This window comes from Plutella xylostella, chromosome 15 (genome assembly GCF_932276165.1).
Source record: "Plutella xylostella chromosome 15, ilPluXylo3.1, whole genome shotgun sequence".
Lineage (NCBI taxonomy): Eukaryota > Metazoa > Arthropoda > Insecta > Lepidoptera > Plutellidae > Plutella > Plutella xylostella.
This window is the reverse complement of record NC_063995.1, coordinates 3941612-3957785: the sequence shown is the minus strand read 5'-3', so window position 1 is coordinate 3957785 and position 16174 is coordinate 3941612. Positions and strand designations below refer to the sequence as shown.

Genomic DNA, 16174 nt, shown 5'->3' with positions numbered 1-16174 from the left:
CCCTGTCTATGGAGTATTTACTCTCCAGTCCCCTGTGCCCTTCCACCTGCACTCGGGAAATGAAATGAAATCGTTTATTTTTCGACGTAGAATATTAGAATTACTTGTCAAAAACTTACTCCAACGAAGACTTACTGCAGGCCAACCAGAATGCTATCAAACTTGCTTCTTTTTGGTCTGGACAAATTTAAAAATTGGCGTGTTCACTGACACGAAAGAAGAAGAAGTGTAGAGTACCTACCGACCTACATAAATGTATAAGAACATTGTGGTGCTCTTGTGGTGATAGATTTGCATAGATAATGATATCTTCCGAACAAAAAAAAAAGATCTCTCTGGATAGACGAGTACATTAAATAAATTTGTGCAGAGCAACTGAGTGAGGCAAAAAAAAAGCTTTAGATTACCTTCAAAAAATACCGAGGCGGAAGATATTTAGACTATTCCACCGGTTCAGAAAAGAACAAAGGCCGGCTTTCATACTTTAAATCATATTTCTTAAGACATGAAATCAACATGTGAAAAGATGGCTCGGTAACGTCCTAGGCGTACGTCCTAAAATATTTTTATATACTTTTTTAATCCTCCAACCTAAAGCCCAAGGGCGGCCCTGCCGGCCGCCCCTGGGCCGCCCTTCGCCGCCTGCCGCCCCGGGCTGTAGCCCTTTTAGCCCTAGGGTAAATACGCCCCTGATTATAACTTATACAGTATAGCTGTTCCCGCGCGCTTCGCTTCGCCTTAAAAAGTTTTCCCGTGGGAATTCCGGGATAAAAAGTAGCCTATGTTTTTTCCCAGGGTCTAGACCGTATGTATACCAAATTTCATTCAAATCCGTTCAGTAGTTTTGGCGTGAAAGAGTAACAGACAGACACAGTTACTTTCGCATTTATAATATTAGTTAGGATTATAATATTAGTTAGGATGGTAGGAGGAGGTAGGAGCGGTGGTAGCTCAGTCGGGTAAGCGCCCGCTTCTCACGCAAGAGATGCGGGTTCGAATCCCGGCGATGACATGTACCAATGAGTTCTTTTAACTTAAGTACAATGTATACCATCGCTCTTACGGTGAAGGAAAACATCGTGAGGAAACCTGCATATCTAGGTTTAGCACATATAGATAATATATGTGAACCCACCAACCCGCAGTGGACCAGCGTGGTGGGAAATGGTCCAAGCTAGGAAGGCAGTTTAGACCTTGGGGATATGCACAAAGGTTCCACTCGAGAGAGCCAGGTGCAGGTACTTACACCCCCACAGAGAATAGAATAGAATAGAATACAGTATGGTATGTTATAAGTGATACTAATCTGAAACGATGCACAATGCACATATTATATTATTCAGTCACATGTAGGTACCTAAATTGCTTACCACATTCCAGTAACAATCAATCTCTACGGTATTTCAAAGAACGTTTAATTTTATGCCAGATTACATCAGTGTTATGAGAACCGGTAGATGCATGATGTTAAGTAACGAGTCCTTTGTATCTACCTAATAGTTATGCAGAATCGTTGATCAACCCAACACCTGATTCAGCGTAGGAAGTCTATATAAAATAATACGTTTTTATAAATCATTGTGCAATAAAAGAATAAAATAAATAAATAAATAAATGCTGTTGTTTTTCCATTTCAAAATCAGAATGCCAAAATCAAAGTCAATATAAATTTAAGTTCGCCACCTTTGAAATACCGTACCGTATACCGCCTTCTCATAAGTACAACTAAAGATAATAAGGCATAACTCATCATAAGGGTTCCCAAACATAAGCACGATACGACGTCGCGTCGTAAAAACGTCTCCTTCTCAATCACAGAATGTCCAATAGGAGAGAGCTGCACGACGCGACGTCGTATCGTGTATATGAGCGAGCCCTAAGGGCCGGGACACATTAAACACGATACGACGTCGTGTCGTGAAAAGTTTCCTTCCCTCTCGTTGTTGTTCAATAGGAGGGAGCGAGAGACTAGCACGACGACGCGACGTCGTATCGTATTTATGTGCGCGCTCTAAGACAGTAGGGCTCCCACACATAAACACGACACGATGTCGCATCGTGCCACGACGCGGCGCCGTTTCACGATACGACGTCGCGTCGCGGAAATTTACGACTACCATCGTAAAAAAAACACGACATCGTAACGTAAAGTTCCGCGGCACGATGCCGTCGATACAACATTCATTCCCTAAAAATGGACCGCAGTAGACGCGTACTGCTTCTGCTGTTAATAAGAAGACGAAGAAAGAAAAGACAGATACTCAGAAGATACTGGATCCACCCATTTCTTTCAACAATGAATAATGGGAGTCACTTTTTAAAGAAGTACAATGCCTTGAAAATAGACCACAACAAGTTCGTGTATCGACACGTAACGACGTCGCGTCGTGAATTTACGCGACGCGACGTCGTATCGTGAAACGACGCCGCGTCGTGGCACGATGCGACATCGTGTCGTGTTTATGTGTGGGAGCCCGTACTCCGAAACAACGTATTTCGTCAAGCACTCCTTCTTGAAGCCATGTGACTAACCGTCTGTTCCGTTGCAGGTACAGATGTGTGTCCCATGAAGTCAGTGGTGCGTCGCATCGGGCAGCAACTGTTTTCGGCGCTCAGCGGCAAGGGCCTGGCCATGTTGGTCAACCACGGCATCGCTGAGGAGAAGGTGGGTCCTGGGGTTGTCTGACCAGTTTTATGTCAACTATAGATGGGGATGTGGCATAGACAACATATTATTATCCCCAGAATGTGGTCATGAATAGCCCGGTATGTTGAATATGACCCTCCTCCATAGCATAGGTGCTCCCCCATATAAAAGGTACTTATAAGGTACTTATTCAGGGTTCCGCTCATCTCGCATAATCTTTATTGACCAAAACTCATTTCGCATAACTCGTATGGTATAAACTTTTTTGGCCGAACCATCACTTTGCCAAGACTTATGTGGCATAAGGCTCGTTTCGTCTGAAACTCTTTAGGCACAATCTTTAAACACCTAAATTTCGTTTGCTCAAATTTATGTTCGTCTATACCTATGTATAATCTTGTTTCTCCTAATGTTATCTTAATAAATGGGCCATTATTTTATTTTGGGTACAATTTGGCATACTTTTACAGATATTTTTTTCAAAAATAATCTTCTTATTAATTAACCTTTCAATATTTATTTATGTTAATTAACATTTATATTATTCATTAAATACATTTGCAGCGATGTTTTCTTGCTATTTCTTAAAGTTATTGACGTTTAATCGAGGAACGATGAGAAAAAAATACTACTGCGTTACTTTCATACAAAATTATGTTTTATTGTTAGGAACATATATTTTGGTTCGTAAACATATACCAGATAAAAAGTAAGAAAAAAAACATTAATCTAAGAGTTTAAATTACAAAATATTCTCAGTTTTGTTATTCATTCTATAATAAAGTTTCCCACTGCGTTACCAATCAATAAGTTTTAATGCAATACTTTTCGAAAAAAGGACAAAATAATCATAATTTTTTGCTCAAGGTTTTAGAAATAGCTCTAAATAAGGTGAATTATAATTATTATATTTAGTTTAACATTCTTTCTAATATAGAGTAGCTAAAATGTTTGTGAATACTCTCAGGAAGCGAGGGACAAATGGATAACGCTGTGGTTAATTGGTAACACAGTGGTATTTCAATCACAATCTTTATACTTTCTTCAATTAAAACTAATCATAATGTGAAAAAAACTATCAAACTAAAATCAACAGAACTCTTTGTTTAATAACAAATATTAAAATCGCTGAAAATATAACAACTTAATACTAAGAAATATTTCTCATTTTTTTTGCCTATAAAGCCGTTGTTTTTCAGCCGCTGTTTACGCCATTGAGTCTGAAATGTTATACTGTAACAATATAATATGCTCAAATGTTATATTTGTACCATAAATTGAGTAACAGATACCTGAAAACTATAAGAAAAACCCCTGAGTTACTATAGCTACAACTGCGTTACTGAAAAAGTAACGAAGTGTAGCGGTAACGCAGTTGTAAAACAATAACCTATTTGAAGTTAGTACTTAAATGAATACACATACATGGGATATCAAAATGCCCTCATAATTGTTACTAATTATTACATATATTGCATGAAATAAAATAATAAATATCTATAAAACTCACCGTATGTCGCCGGTAACTCAGTGGCGTCACAATAAATACACGCGCTTCTCTCCAGGACTCTCATCCGAAAGACTTGGTCATTTTATCCGTCCCGCTCTCCTTCCTGCACTCCGATACAAATACACAGCCATTCAAATGATCTTAGGTGTAAGAAAGTGAAAAAAAGTTTATTTATGATTGAGTTTCCTAGGGTAACCTAGTGTAGCTGTATTTTTGCTTAGGCTTGGGGACTCGGCCAGGAATATTAATTGTCCCATAATATGTTCATATAAAATCATGATTATTACCGTGAAGTAAAGTTTAAATAATGACATATTCGTTATAATATTCAAAAAAATTGTTTCCATAATATTTTTTTACACACGTTGTGCTTGTTTCATATGACTCGCTCCGAGGGACAGACAATTTTTGTATGAAAAACAATTGCGTTACCAAAAACAACAACAGAGTTACCGTAATTTGTAAATAAATAAAGTATTTTACATAAATTCATTATATTTTCTGTGACCGGTGTCTTATTTAATTGCTACAGACGGTAGCTATATTACTGAATTTCATTATTTAATTTTTTAAAAATGTTTCTTTGTAGGGGACGGACAATGGTCCCTAAAATAAAATAATGGCCCAAATAATATATTAAGTATGTAGTAAATGTACAAATTGTGGTATTTTTCTCCTACATCCCGAAAATCACGATATTGTATGATCAAAAAATCGAAAGTTAAAGACCAATATATTTATTACAAACCCCATGAGATCGAAACCTAAAAATAGGTGCGACGACGAGCAAAGCGAGGAGGAGCGTGTAAGGTGCACATGTTCATCAAAACCAAAGCGGAGCGCAGCGAAGCGGAGCGGAGCGTTTTCCAAACAGCGGAAACAATACAAGGCACCAGTTTGCGCTATGTAGGGAGACGTAGACGCTCCGTCAAAGTTAAAGCCAAACGAATATGATTACTTTGTATAAACCTGTGCCATAGCATTATTAGGCTATTCAAGATTTGGCAATACCATTATTAGGCTAAACAATGTTATGCGAAATAACTTTTTACTAAACGAGATTTATGCCATACGATTTTCGGCGTAACGAGACTTTGACCAAACGTTACTATGCAATACGAGATTAGGCAAATAAATCTTATGCCAAAAAAGGTTACTTATTCAACTTTGACAATTCATTCAAAATATCTAATGAGTGGTGTCTTTATTGCCGACACAAACCTATCAACAAGTCGGAAAACCCATATTAATTTACAACCACAATAGTTAACATTGTGTTTTAACCACAGCTGCCGATCCGCAAATCCACAGAATGCATTTTCCTGGATCCCACAAATATGAATACTTACCTAGCATCTCGAAATACCTTAAACGGTTGCATTCCAGCTGTACTTATACGGAAAAATACTGCGCCCATATTCCTGGATTGCACAACTAAATAACAAGTCACAATACTACTTTATTCCCTTACGTTACTGTTGAAAGCTTTGGACCACTCCTGCGCTAATTTTTCTGGATCCCACAACTAAACAACAAGTCACAATCTCCTTAAATACGTTACGTTAAATTTGAAGCCGTGTATGGACCAACCCAGCGCCAGTTTTCCTGGTTCCCACAATCCAACACATCACAATATCATAGTCCTTACTATCTTACGTTACAGTTGAAAGCCGTGTACGGGGACCTGGACAACTTCTGCGCGCTGCCCGAGGGCTGCCAGGCGCAGTACCTGCGCAACCCCGCCAGCAACCACGGCTACGTGCGCCCCGGCATGGAGCAGTTCGACATCACCAAGAAGGTAACCCATATATGACTATACTGCAATAAATTAAAAAGTCCCACCTGCCATTGCCGTTTCATATATGGCACTAGTACTTTTTCATTGCTCGCGTACAGACAACCTATAGTCCGCGTTGTTCTATGCTCGTGTATAGGTATATATACTTGGAGAACAATTAAATAGCTTCCATTACCAATGGACCGATCAGGGGGGTCACTATGCTGAAAGGAACGAAGAAGAGCAGACACTATGGTGATCAATTCGAGATGGAGCGCTAGCTCCGAAGAATAGGAAAAATTACACGAAAAGTTGTAAAGTATTTTAGGAAGGTATAGCGACTGCATTACATATACCCCTGAGTTATAATAAAAGTGTACAATACGCTTCAAGAGTTGTGCACAACATTAGCTCAGGTAGAGCAAAATCTTTTGATTTTACTCTCTTTTGCTTAGCAATAGCAATCGAGATCGCAAACAAAAGAACAAAGACCATAAAGCAATTTGGCACAATCTGCTAATACTAACATACACTGAAATGATTCATTCTCAGAGTCAGTCACTTGCAGCATGCATGACTCTGGCGTGTGGAATCATGGAATTATTATCATTTCTGATAACACTGACTAGGCCACTTATGTAAAATTGCTTAGAATAAAGATTGTATCATTATCATTATTGTAACTACTCCACATCCGCTATTTAATGCTCCTTTAAAACTTAAAAGAACGTTTTTTATGTGTAGCGTTTTTATGAATCACTAAATACTAGGTTGCAAATATGTAACTAGTTGCAATGTAACATATAAAGGGTGAGAAGAAATCTGCAAACATTAACTTGTAAACTTAGTTAGGTGCTGCCATAACTATGCGTCATACGTGGAACACCCTGTATATGTATACCTCTATAAACTGTCACCTCTCCACAGGAGCTGCGTCACTCGTTCAACATCACATCGCTGTCTGCGGCCGCGTTCCCCGCGCAGGAGGAGGTGCCGGAGTTCCCGCAGCACGCCGTCCCGCTGGCGCAGGAGTTCACCAACCTGTCGCGCGTTCTGCTGCAGGCGCTGGCGTATGCTCTAGGTGAGAGGATGCGCTGGCGTATGCTCTGGGTGAGAGGAGGCGCTGGCGTATGCTCTAGGTGAGAGGATGCGCTGGCGTATGCTCTAGGTGAGAGGAGGCGCTGGCGTATGCTCTAGGTGAGAGGAGGCGCTGGCGTATGCTCTGGGTGAGAGGAGGCGCTGGCGTATGCTCTAGGTGAGAGGATGCGCTGGCGTATGCTCTAGGTGAGAGGAGGCGCTGGCGTATGCTCTAGGTGAGAGGAGGCGCCGCACATTGGAGGCACACACGCCGCTGTTCACCATCCTTGTAGTTGAGAAGTGGGGAATCTTCGTTGATAACTGTTTCTCACAATCATCACGAGAGGGGCTGTATCTAGATAATGTAAATTTTTTGTATCGGTTGAGTGGTTTTAAGCCGCCTTCCCTAAAGCTTGCCTATCAAGCAGGTCACGCAAACGGCAAAAAATGATAATAGTGAGAGTTTATTGAATAAGTAATCACAATTTAAAGCAATGACTGGTAAATGTTATAAATGACACTTTCATAAAGATACTTACTGCTAAGCTGTAAGAAAAAGTTGTTAGGTATTGTTTAAATTATTAATTAGCTAGCTTTTTAATTGTAGAGAAAGGAGAAATCTCTGTTCGCACGAGATAGCAAAATGAATAGTTAATAACATCAACAAACACTCTGGGTATAAAATTATCCTCTCTCTCAAACATTCTCACTATTATCTGCTAGAATTAATAAAATTGTAGGTAGAACATCTAGATACTTTATTATGTCATCTACAGACTTACAGAACTCCACAACTTGCCTATAAAGAAACTGTCTAGGCTACGAGTATGTGAGCGCTTTACATAGAGGAAAGTAGGTACCTACATAAGTCGTAACTTCGTCATGTCATTACAGAGTTTGATCTAACTGTAATGCAAAATATACGAGCTCACATCGAGCTCATGTCAGTGAGCACCTGAATACCTACTCCATCCTATCGACCGTCACCAATTCACCCAAAAACCCCTCTCTACCCTCAGGTCTACCTCCAGCCACGCTGCTGGACTCGCACTCGGGCATGCTGGCCAGCGACGGGCGCAACGCGTCCACCATGCGGCTGCTGTACTACCCGCCGGTGCCGCCGGAGGACGAGGAGGAGAGCCACCACAGCGGGCACCGCTCCTACACGCGCTGCGGCGCGCACGCCGACTACGGCACCTTCACGTTGCTGGCGCAGGACTCGGAGGGCGGGCTTGAGGTAAATGCGGAGTTTTGTTTATGACTGTATGATTATAGGGTTCTGTAGATTTTAGCGTGTCGGTCATAAACACTAGAGCTGGTCCAGGGTTTGTCGCCGTAAATAGCGTCAGTCGCTGGCTGCCAAGGTGCGCTGACCCCTTCGTGCATCTCTTTAGTTTTTTTGAGGATAAGTAAAGGATTTTGCGTGCCTTGGATTGTTACATTCAAGCTCCGAAGATATGACTCCTAACTTAGCATATCTAGTATTTCAATTTAAAAATATATCAAAGTGATATTTAATTTATACTTAAATGAAAGAGAATAGATACATTTCATACAAGTGCAGCTACACAAATAGATATTTATTTAATACGTGACGATGACTCCGTCATGGAAAATGGCGTTTATTCAGTTGTGAAAAGCAAATAATTTATGTAGAAAGATAATAAAGAGCATTGCTATGAAAGATCATTTGTTACTAATGACACTGGAACAAATATTTGCCTTGAATAACAAATGTAAGAACCTTGTCTACTTATAACACTAGACACGAGTCTTTAACCCTGAGTGAACTTAACTAACACACAGTCTTGTATTACTGTGGGTTATAAGTTATCAATATCGCTGCTCAGGGAATATTATATCTTTTGAATTTACTCTTCTTAACTTTTAGTTATGAAGATCGCAAGAAAAAGGACATTTATAATTTTTTAATGTTAGTAACTTTTTATAACATTGCAAGCATTTTCTTATAACAAACATAGCATACATAAAATGTGACTAGACTGAACCTCCTGAGACTCCTGAGTCCTTAAACTATGACAGGAAATATGCATGTGCATGTATAATATAAGTAAGTACATTGTATATGTATTCGAAATAAGTATTTTTAGAATTGGGTAAAAAGTGTTGGAACAGCTTATACCCTAATAATAACCTATTAGATGTTCCTACACTGTGTACACCTCAACCTACCTAGTGCCTACCTCTTAGATAAGAGCGCGTCACGCCAACAAACTGTTGTACAGTTTGGCGTTTTTGTTTTTTGTTACCTGTGTTTGTTATACTGAATAAATAACTTTAAAAAAAAGTAGTGGTTGTCATATCTCTGGCCTACCTACATAAATAAAGTTGCCAAACATAGTTTCTCCCAAGACCAGTGCTAATGTGAACCCCCTCTTCTCCCGCAGGTGAAGCTGCGCGGCAGCGAGGAGTGGCAGGCCGTGGGGCACCTGCCCGGCGCCATCATGGTGCAGACCGGCGAGATGCTCGCCGCCTGGACCACCAACGTGCTGCCCGCGCTGGTAAGTTTACGAGGGTTTTTTTTTATTTATCTATAAACGCTTTATTGTACTCATACTGAAGCAAATATAAAATAGAACAGTTAAAAATTTAAAAAAACACACAGAATGTACTTATACAAAGGCGGGGTTATAGAAAAAAAGGCAATTTCTTCCAGTCAACCTTTGACTGGGTGAAAGAGAAATTTTACTTATAAAACTGGTGTAGACCAGCTGCGTTGCAGAATAATGTATCTGATGATGATGTGATGCAATATTAGTACTTATTTATGAATGATGCCAGACATGTGTGACGTCTCTGAACGCGTGCGCACTCCATAACATTTAGGGTCAATTCAGACGTACCACAACCACACCACAGCGACAACCACACCACAACCACGCGGTGTGGTCGGGCGTATATTTTGTATTGACAATGAATAATCCAATTCACACGTGCCACATTTTGCCGTTGTTATCGACCACCTGTGTAATACGACCACATCGCAACCACATCGCAACCACAACGCAACCACATCGCAACGGCAACGCCGCCACGCGGCGGCGGCACCGCGGCGACCTGTTTTCCGTATTAACTGCACACGACGACGTGGTTACCACATCGCAATGACAGCGACAACGCAACCACATCGACATTTTCTCGCTGCCACAACGCAACTGCAAAAAGCCGCTGTCACACAATTCACACGTAACCACAGCTTGACCACATTATGTCGCTGCGATGTGGTGTGGTTGTGGTACGTGTGAATTGGCGCTTAAATGCGTCACGTCCTGCCACGCATCAGACGGCTCTACTCTTGGTCTTGCTACACGAAACATGTGAATGCTACAATAGAGCCAACTTTAGGTTGCAAATAAAAGTAGATACTTACTAAATATAGGCATCGATCTACCTGACTTACATATTATGATAATCAACCAACTCCTGAGTTACTTTTCTCATGCTCAATTTTTATAAAATTGTGCGTGCAAACAGCTCAGTTAAAGCAAATCTTTTGATTTTACTCTCTTTTGCTCTACAATGGCGATGGAGATCGCAAACAAAAGTACAAAAGCCTTTAACCATTTCTAACCAAATGTACGGTCAAGTGCAGATAAACCTGACCCCCCTTTCGTAGTAACAATGTTTCTGAGAGGGGTCAGGTTTCTCTGCCCTTTACTGTACTTACTTAGTTTATAGAGTATTTTTTCACATTTCCCTAACCACAAATCATTCCTTTCTTTCAGATGCACCGCGTGGTAGTTCCATCGGGCACGTACGCGCGAGCCAGAGGGCGCCACTGCGTCGCGTTCTTCTGCCACCCGGACAACGACGCCATGATCCCCATCGTGCCCCCGCGCCCCGCCGCCCCGGACGCGCCCGCCTGCGTCCCGCACGCCCACCTCACGCTGCACAACCGCCTCATGAACGCCGCACACCATCTGCAGAAGCGGTTCAAGGAGACCTACGCATGACTCGGCTGCCATTAGTTCACTTCAACACCTAGTGCTGCAACCTCACTTGGCTTTTCGTATTTGCCAAAAAAAATTGCCAACATTTTTGGTGTTCGGCAGCAAACAATATCAAATCACAAATACGAATAGCCAAGTGTGGTGCCAGCATAGTAAGAGGAACTATACAGTAGAACAGTACCTATATGAGAACGATTAAAAGCTCAAGATGATATTAACTATCAGCAAATATGATTCAATGTTTCAGTCGACAAAAAAATAAGTAAACAAAGTAAATACCGATTAAATAGGTAGGTCCGTGTTTTATCTCAGGGAAGACGTAACTATACTATTTTGTAAGCACAGCTGCTATTTACCATTGCTTTTATTAATAAAATCGAAGCTTAGCAGAAGTTCAGGAAAATTATTGCCATCGCACATAAATACTTCACTGTAGGGTAGGTGCTTATATGATTTTATATTTCTATTGATTTACATACTTAATTAGTCAAATGTAGGGACCTTATTGGGAAAATGACAGAACAATGGGTACTATGTGGTACTATGGCGTTTGATGGATGACATGTGCCGAAAATAGCATTGACACAATGACAATAGAATAATACGACCATCCTATAGAAGCCTTGAAAATGTATGAATGCATCTAGAATTTAATAAAAATGTTTTCCCATCAAACCTATCACAGGAGAGCCTTTAGATATACTGCAGTCGAGTGCAATGATAGATAATTGGTACTTAGTCGGATAAATTAGTCGAAGTCGATTAATGTCGAAATCATTCCTGACTGATATTTGCGTTTGAATTGAATATTTCATTCTTTTAACATTTTTACCGTTTTTGATACTTAGATACTTGCATTATTCAATGTTTTTCGTTAGGAATCTAGCAATTAGCGACCGCGATGTCGTACCTTAATTTTTTACTTATACAATTATTATATTATTTACTTAGACCATATTGATTGTCTGTGTTCTTGCTTCAGCATTTCCTAATATATAAGTAGTTTTATTTACTTAGCTAAAACACTTATCTTTTTATATTTATTTAGTGGTAGGTATTCATCTCCTCAATACCTTACTAGGTACTATCTTATTGTTATACTACATGCTATATCTAAAATTTTAGCTCAATTGTGTATACTTATTCGATATTGTGTTCATAACATCGAATTTATAAGAATTTAACTAGAATAAATAAGATCACTACTTAAAAAGACAGTACTTATGTGTATTTACTTAAAAGAAATTAAAAGCCAGTATTTGTACTAAAGACACTTAAAAACTGTACTTAATTCAGCACAATGAAAATATTCAGGTAGACCTACCCATGTTTGTTGCATTGTGTATCGATATGTTTTCAGTATTTTCTTTTTATGTACAAGTTATTGTAATAATTAGTCATACCGACAAACTTTAGAACTAAACACCAGGAAGTTGCAGAAAAATAGACTGCAACAAAACAGTTCTTAAAAACATTTTTAGATTATAATTAAATTTTACAACACCTGTTAACAACGACTAATTTAACACTGGTAAACAATATAAAAAATAATTTACTTACCATGATGCATGCATGACCCCACAGTTAAAGTGGCTGCAGTTGGCCGGTGGACCCCGTTTCGCATTTTACAGTCTGTTGTTTTTACACACATTATTATATTCAAGTTGCATTTTACTAAGTTCACATAATATGTAATGTACAATCTTCATTCAAATTAAATAGCTAAATTAAACAAAAACCTGTAGTTTTATTTTTATTACGTCCGTGAAAGTACCTAATCCCTTTATGGGGTACCTAGGGTGTAGATAGTTTTCACGAATTTCAAAATGATGCAGAACAAAATTTGCTAAGAAAGAGCACCCTTTACTTCGACCGATTCATTCACGGACGGAGAAACCGCCAAAAATGAAAAAAAAAATAGTTTTGCAAACGTTTTTTCTTGCCATTTGAGCAGTGAATTTAAACTCAAGGTAGTGCAGCGCATATACCGCTAGGTGGCGACTCCCTCGCGTTTACTATTAAATTCTCGAATCTGCATGCATGCTGTATTCTATTTGAATATAGCGAATCACACATGGTTTTTGATCAAGTTTTGAAGATTGTAACAACTATATTGCCAAGTATATTGCCGATGAATTGATGGGGTAAAGCCTCGGGGGCCCGCCGAGAGGAGACAGGTAGCCGGTGCTGGTTGAAGAAGGCTAACGACAGTTTTGAGCGCCTGGCGCTCTTTTAAAGGGAGGCATGTGTCCTGCAATGCTGCTGTTGATGATGATAACTACTTACAGTCATAGAATATAGAATAGCAAGTACAGTAGTATAGTACTCGTTATTCTATGGTACAGTCTACATAGCGTTGAAAAGGGTATAATAGCGTATATAGCTGATACCAGGTATAGTAAGCCGGAAGAGGGTGAATCAGAGAGTAATAGTAGAGGTAAGTAACTCTTGTTATAGAACTTTTGAAAAATATAATTTTGGTTCTCGATACTAACTTTAATGGTCACGTGACTTTTTTATGGGGAAAGGATTTTTTTTCAACGAATTTCCCAAAATTTTAGACTAGCTGAGTGACTTCCTTTCGGCTTAGTAGTAAAGTATGACTGTCGCCACACCGTATTACACAAGGGTTGATTATAATTGCAAAATACGAGTAAACCTAGTGTTGGTGAATACTTTCATAGTAAGTACTCATAACATAACCCAATACCGACCGACCCATGACCGACACCACTGGAGAGGGCGCAGGAACTACTCTTTTCCCTATGTATTCTTTCTTGAAAATAATTAAGAGAATTACCCGAATTTTCACACAGTCAGATTTTTTAAATGGCCAAAAAACTTTCTAGAAACATAGCTGTTCTAAAAACTAACACTTGATATGCAATTCTCAGCAATAGCGTTGATACCGATGAAAGTTTCAGTTTCTTGGCAAACCCACAGTTTTATTATAAACGAGCCTATGAAAAATCTCGGCTGGGGGGCATCGCTGGCGCGCCGTATGACTATTTTGATTTCGCCTCCGCGGCACAATCCGACGGCTATTTTAGACTTTTTATTTTAGCGTACGCGTGTGGTGACTCCAGTGGTGACCACTCCTGAATGCAGCTTCACTCTCATAGCCACTGGCAGTGGTGACACGAACCCGCTCGTTTGCTCAACTCCGATCTTGTACCTAGTTTTTGTTTATTTTGGCAAGAGTGAGTTATAGCTGAACAATTAGGTGCTATTTGTAATGGGTGCTAATGCTAATGGTTTAGTGAATGTCATATCCTGAATTGAGTGTTGCGAGTGGGAGTGATGGTAAGTTTTATTTGATTAAGTATTTATATAGGTATCCCTTTGATTTAATGTAATCTTTATACATATGTATGTATTGTCATTGTTGCTATAGACAGCATGCCTCTCCTCCTCCTACCTACTTGGTTTATAAGGTTTTTTCACGGGTCACGTGTGACCTTTTTTTTCTATTGTCGGTATCATATATATTATAAATTGTTATTTGTGTCCTGTTAAGTCAATAAAGTAGTATCCTATTCTATCAGAAAATCAAACAGAACCAAATCCAATCAATCGTAGAATGGAAAATTTAGGTAGGTATATTTTATTCTCCCTACACCTAATCATTATGATAAAGCTTGGGTAGACACCATGCACTTGGGTAGTGCTAGACGTTATAAACGAAGGTATTGAGAATTTGAGATATCAATCACAGATAACTATAATTCACAAAGGTAGGTAGTTAAGAACGTGTAGGTAAGGTAACCTACCTGTAGAAATGTGATGGAATGGTCAGTGGTGATCATAATATACTTACTTAGCTAGTTAGTTGCTAAGTGTTTACAGTTGGATTTATGAGTATAAAGGATAAAGCACATAGAGAAGAAGATACAGAATGTTTTAGCATGAAGTTAAATTTTAATAGTAACATAGGTATTAATTTTATAGGTCCAGAATCTTGGGCTCTAATCTATGTACTCATATAGTCACTTGAGTTTTGATGAGACGACACGACCTAATAATCGTAGTGATGTGGGACGAAAACTGGCAAAGAATTTCGCATAGTATCCTGTGTGTAAGTGGCATTATGCCTCGGTGGGAGAGAGCTAAGTGCTTCCATTACAAATACACTGAGATTCATACTTAACTTGACCAAAAATGGCGCCACAATTTGGCAATAGCACCTAGCTCGTGAGACGAACATAGTGGATATTTACAACGTTACGTTGCATTTATTAATATATCTGCTGTTGCCTGAAATCAATAGTCCATTACAGCTGAGATACATAACACGAGCATTGGTCAAATTACGTGTAACCTCATCATAGTTCCCGCACCTTCCCTCAATTTCCATCAAACGTTTAGGACAATCTGGCCTTCCCAAATATCCAGACACATTATCAGCACGCGAATGCGATGCAGACGCGTTATCGGGGATTAGGTTTACAGTGCGATTACCGCTAGTGCCGTTATCTCCTAACATCAGTCTAGACTTGCTGGCCAAAATTCAGCTGATAACGCGGATCATCAAAAATATAAAGGTCACAGTCATGATGTGGGGACGTGATTCCCTATCACGTACTAATGGAGTGACTGCGAGTAGGTACGATGTTTGTAATAGAGTGAATTGAGTGTAAGGGTTTGCTAGATTAGGAGCTAAAGCAATTTTAGCATCATTGGCCTACCTACCTAAGTTGGTTTCGTTAGTTAGTTAATTTTGTTAAACGATTCAGAATTTGGGCGACTGAAAGATAAGTCCCTAACTGCTCGGAGTAGGCGAGGATCTTATAGTAATGAGGTTAGCAAATGCACTTCTGCCTAACACCCCATCAAAGGAGACCATAAAGCTGACGGGCAACAATAGCTACTTCGATTATCTACTATTACCCCTTGTTCAGGCCTTAATCATGAAAATTGATGGTTATTCGGGTCTGCACTGAAGGACTATTCTGCGTGCTCACGTGACTCAGAAACGAGCTACACAGTTGTGCTTATGCGAAAGATCCCTAGCCGTACCGCCGTTATTGGATGAATTACCAAAAGCTGCGATGGTTTCATACAAACACCCCCTTGAAGCGACCACGCTAACCTCTCAATATCAGAACAGAAACAAATGACCAGCACAAACCGAGGCAAGTTTAATATGTAATGATGAAATCCGTGTTGTCCGAGTGTTGTGCAGATAAGTGTGA

At 39.6% G+C, this 16174-nt stretch overlaps 1 protein-coding gene across 1 annotated transcript in view; it reads left to right on the top strand.

The window, feature by feature from the left end:
• Positions 1–12720, top strand: part of LOC105386128 (2-oxoglutarate-dependent dioxygenase htyE) — a 30354-nt gene extending 17634 nt beyond the window's left edge. Inside the window, exons 2-7 of the mRNA XM_048625646.1 lie at positions 2550–2665; positions 5821–5955; positions 6862–7015; positions 8031–8248; positions 9420–9533; positions 10758–12720. Of these exons, the coding sequence (XP_048481603.1) occupies positions 2550–2665; positions 5821–5955; positions 6862–7015; positions 8031–8248; positions 9420–9533; positions 10758–10985 (965 nt within the window). The 3' untranslated portion in view covers positions 10986–12720. The remainder of the gene's footprint in view (positions 1–2549; positions 2666–5820; positions 5956–6861; positions 7016–8030; positions 8249–9419; positions 9534–10757) is intronic.
• Positions 12721–16174: the final 3454 nt, after the last annotated feature.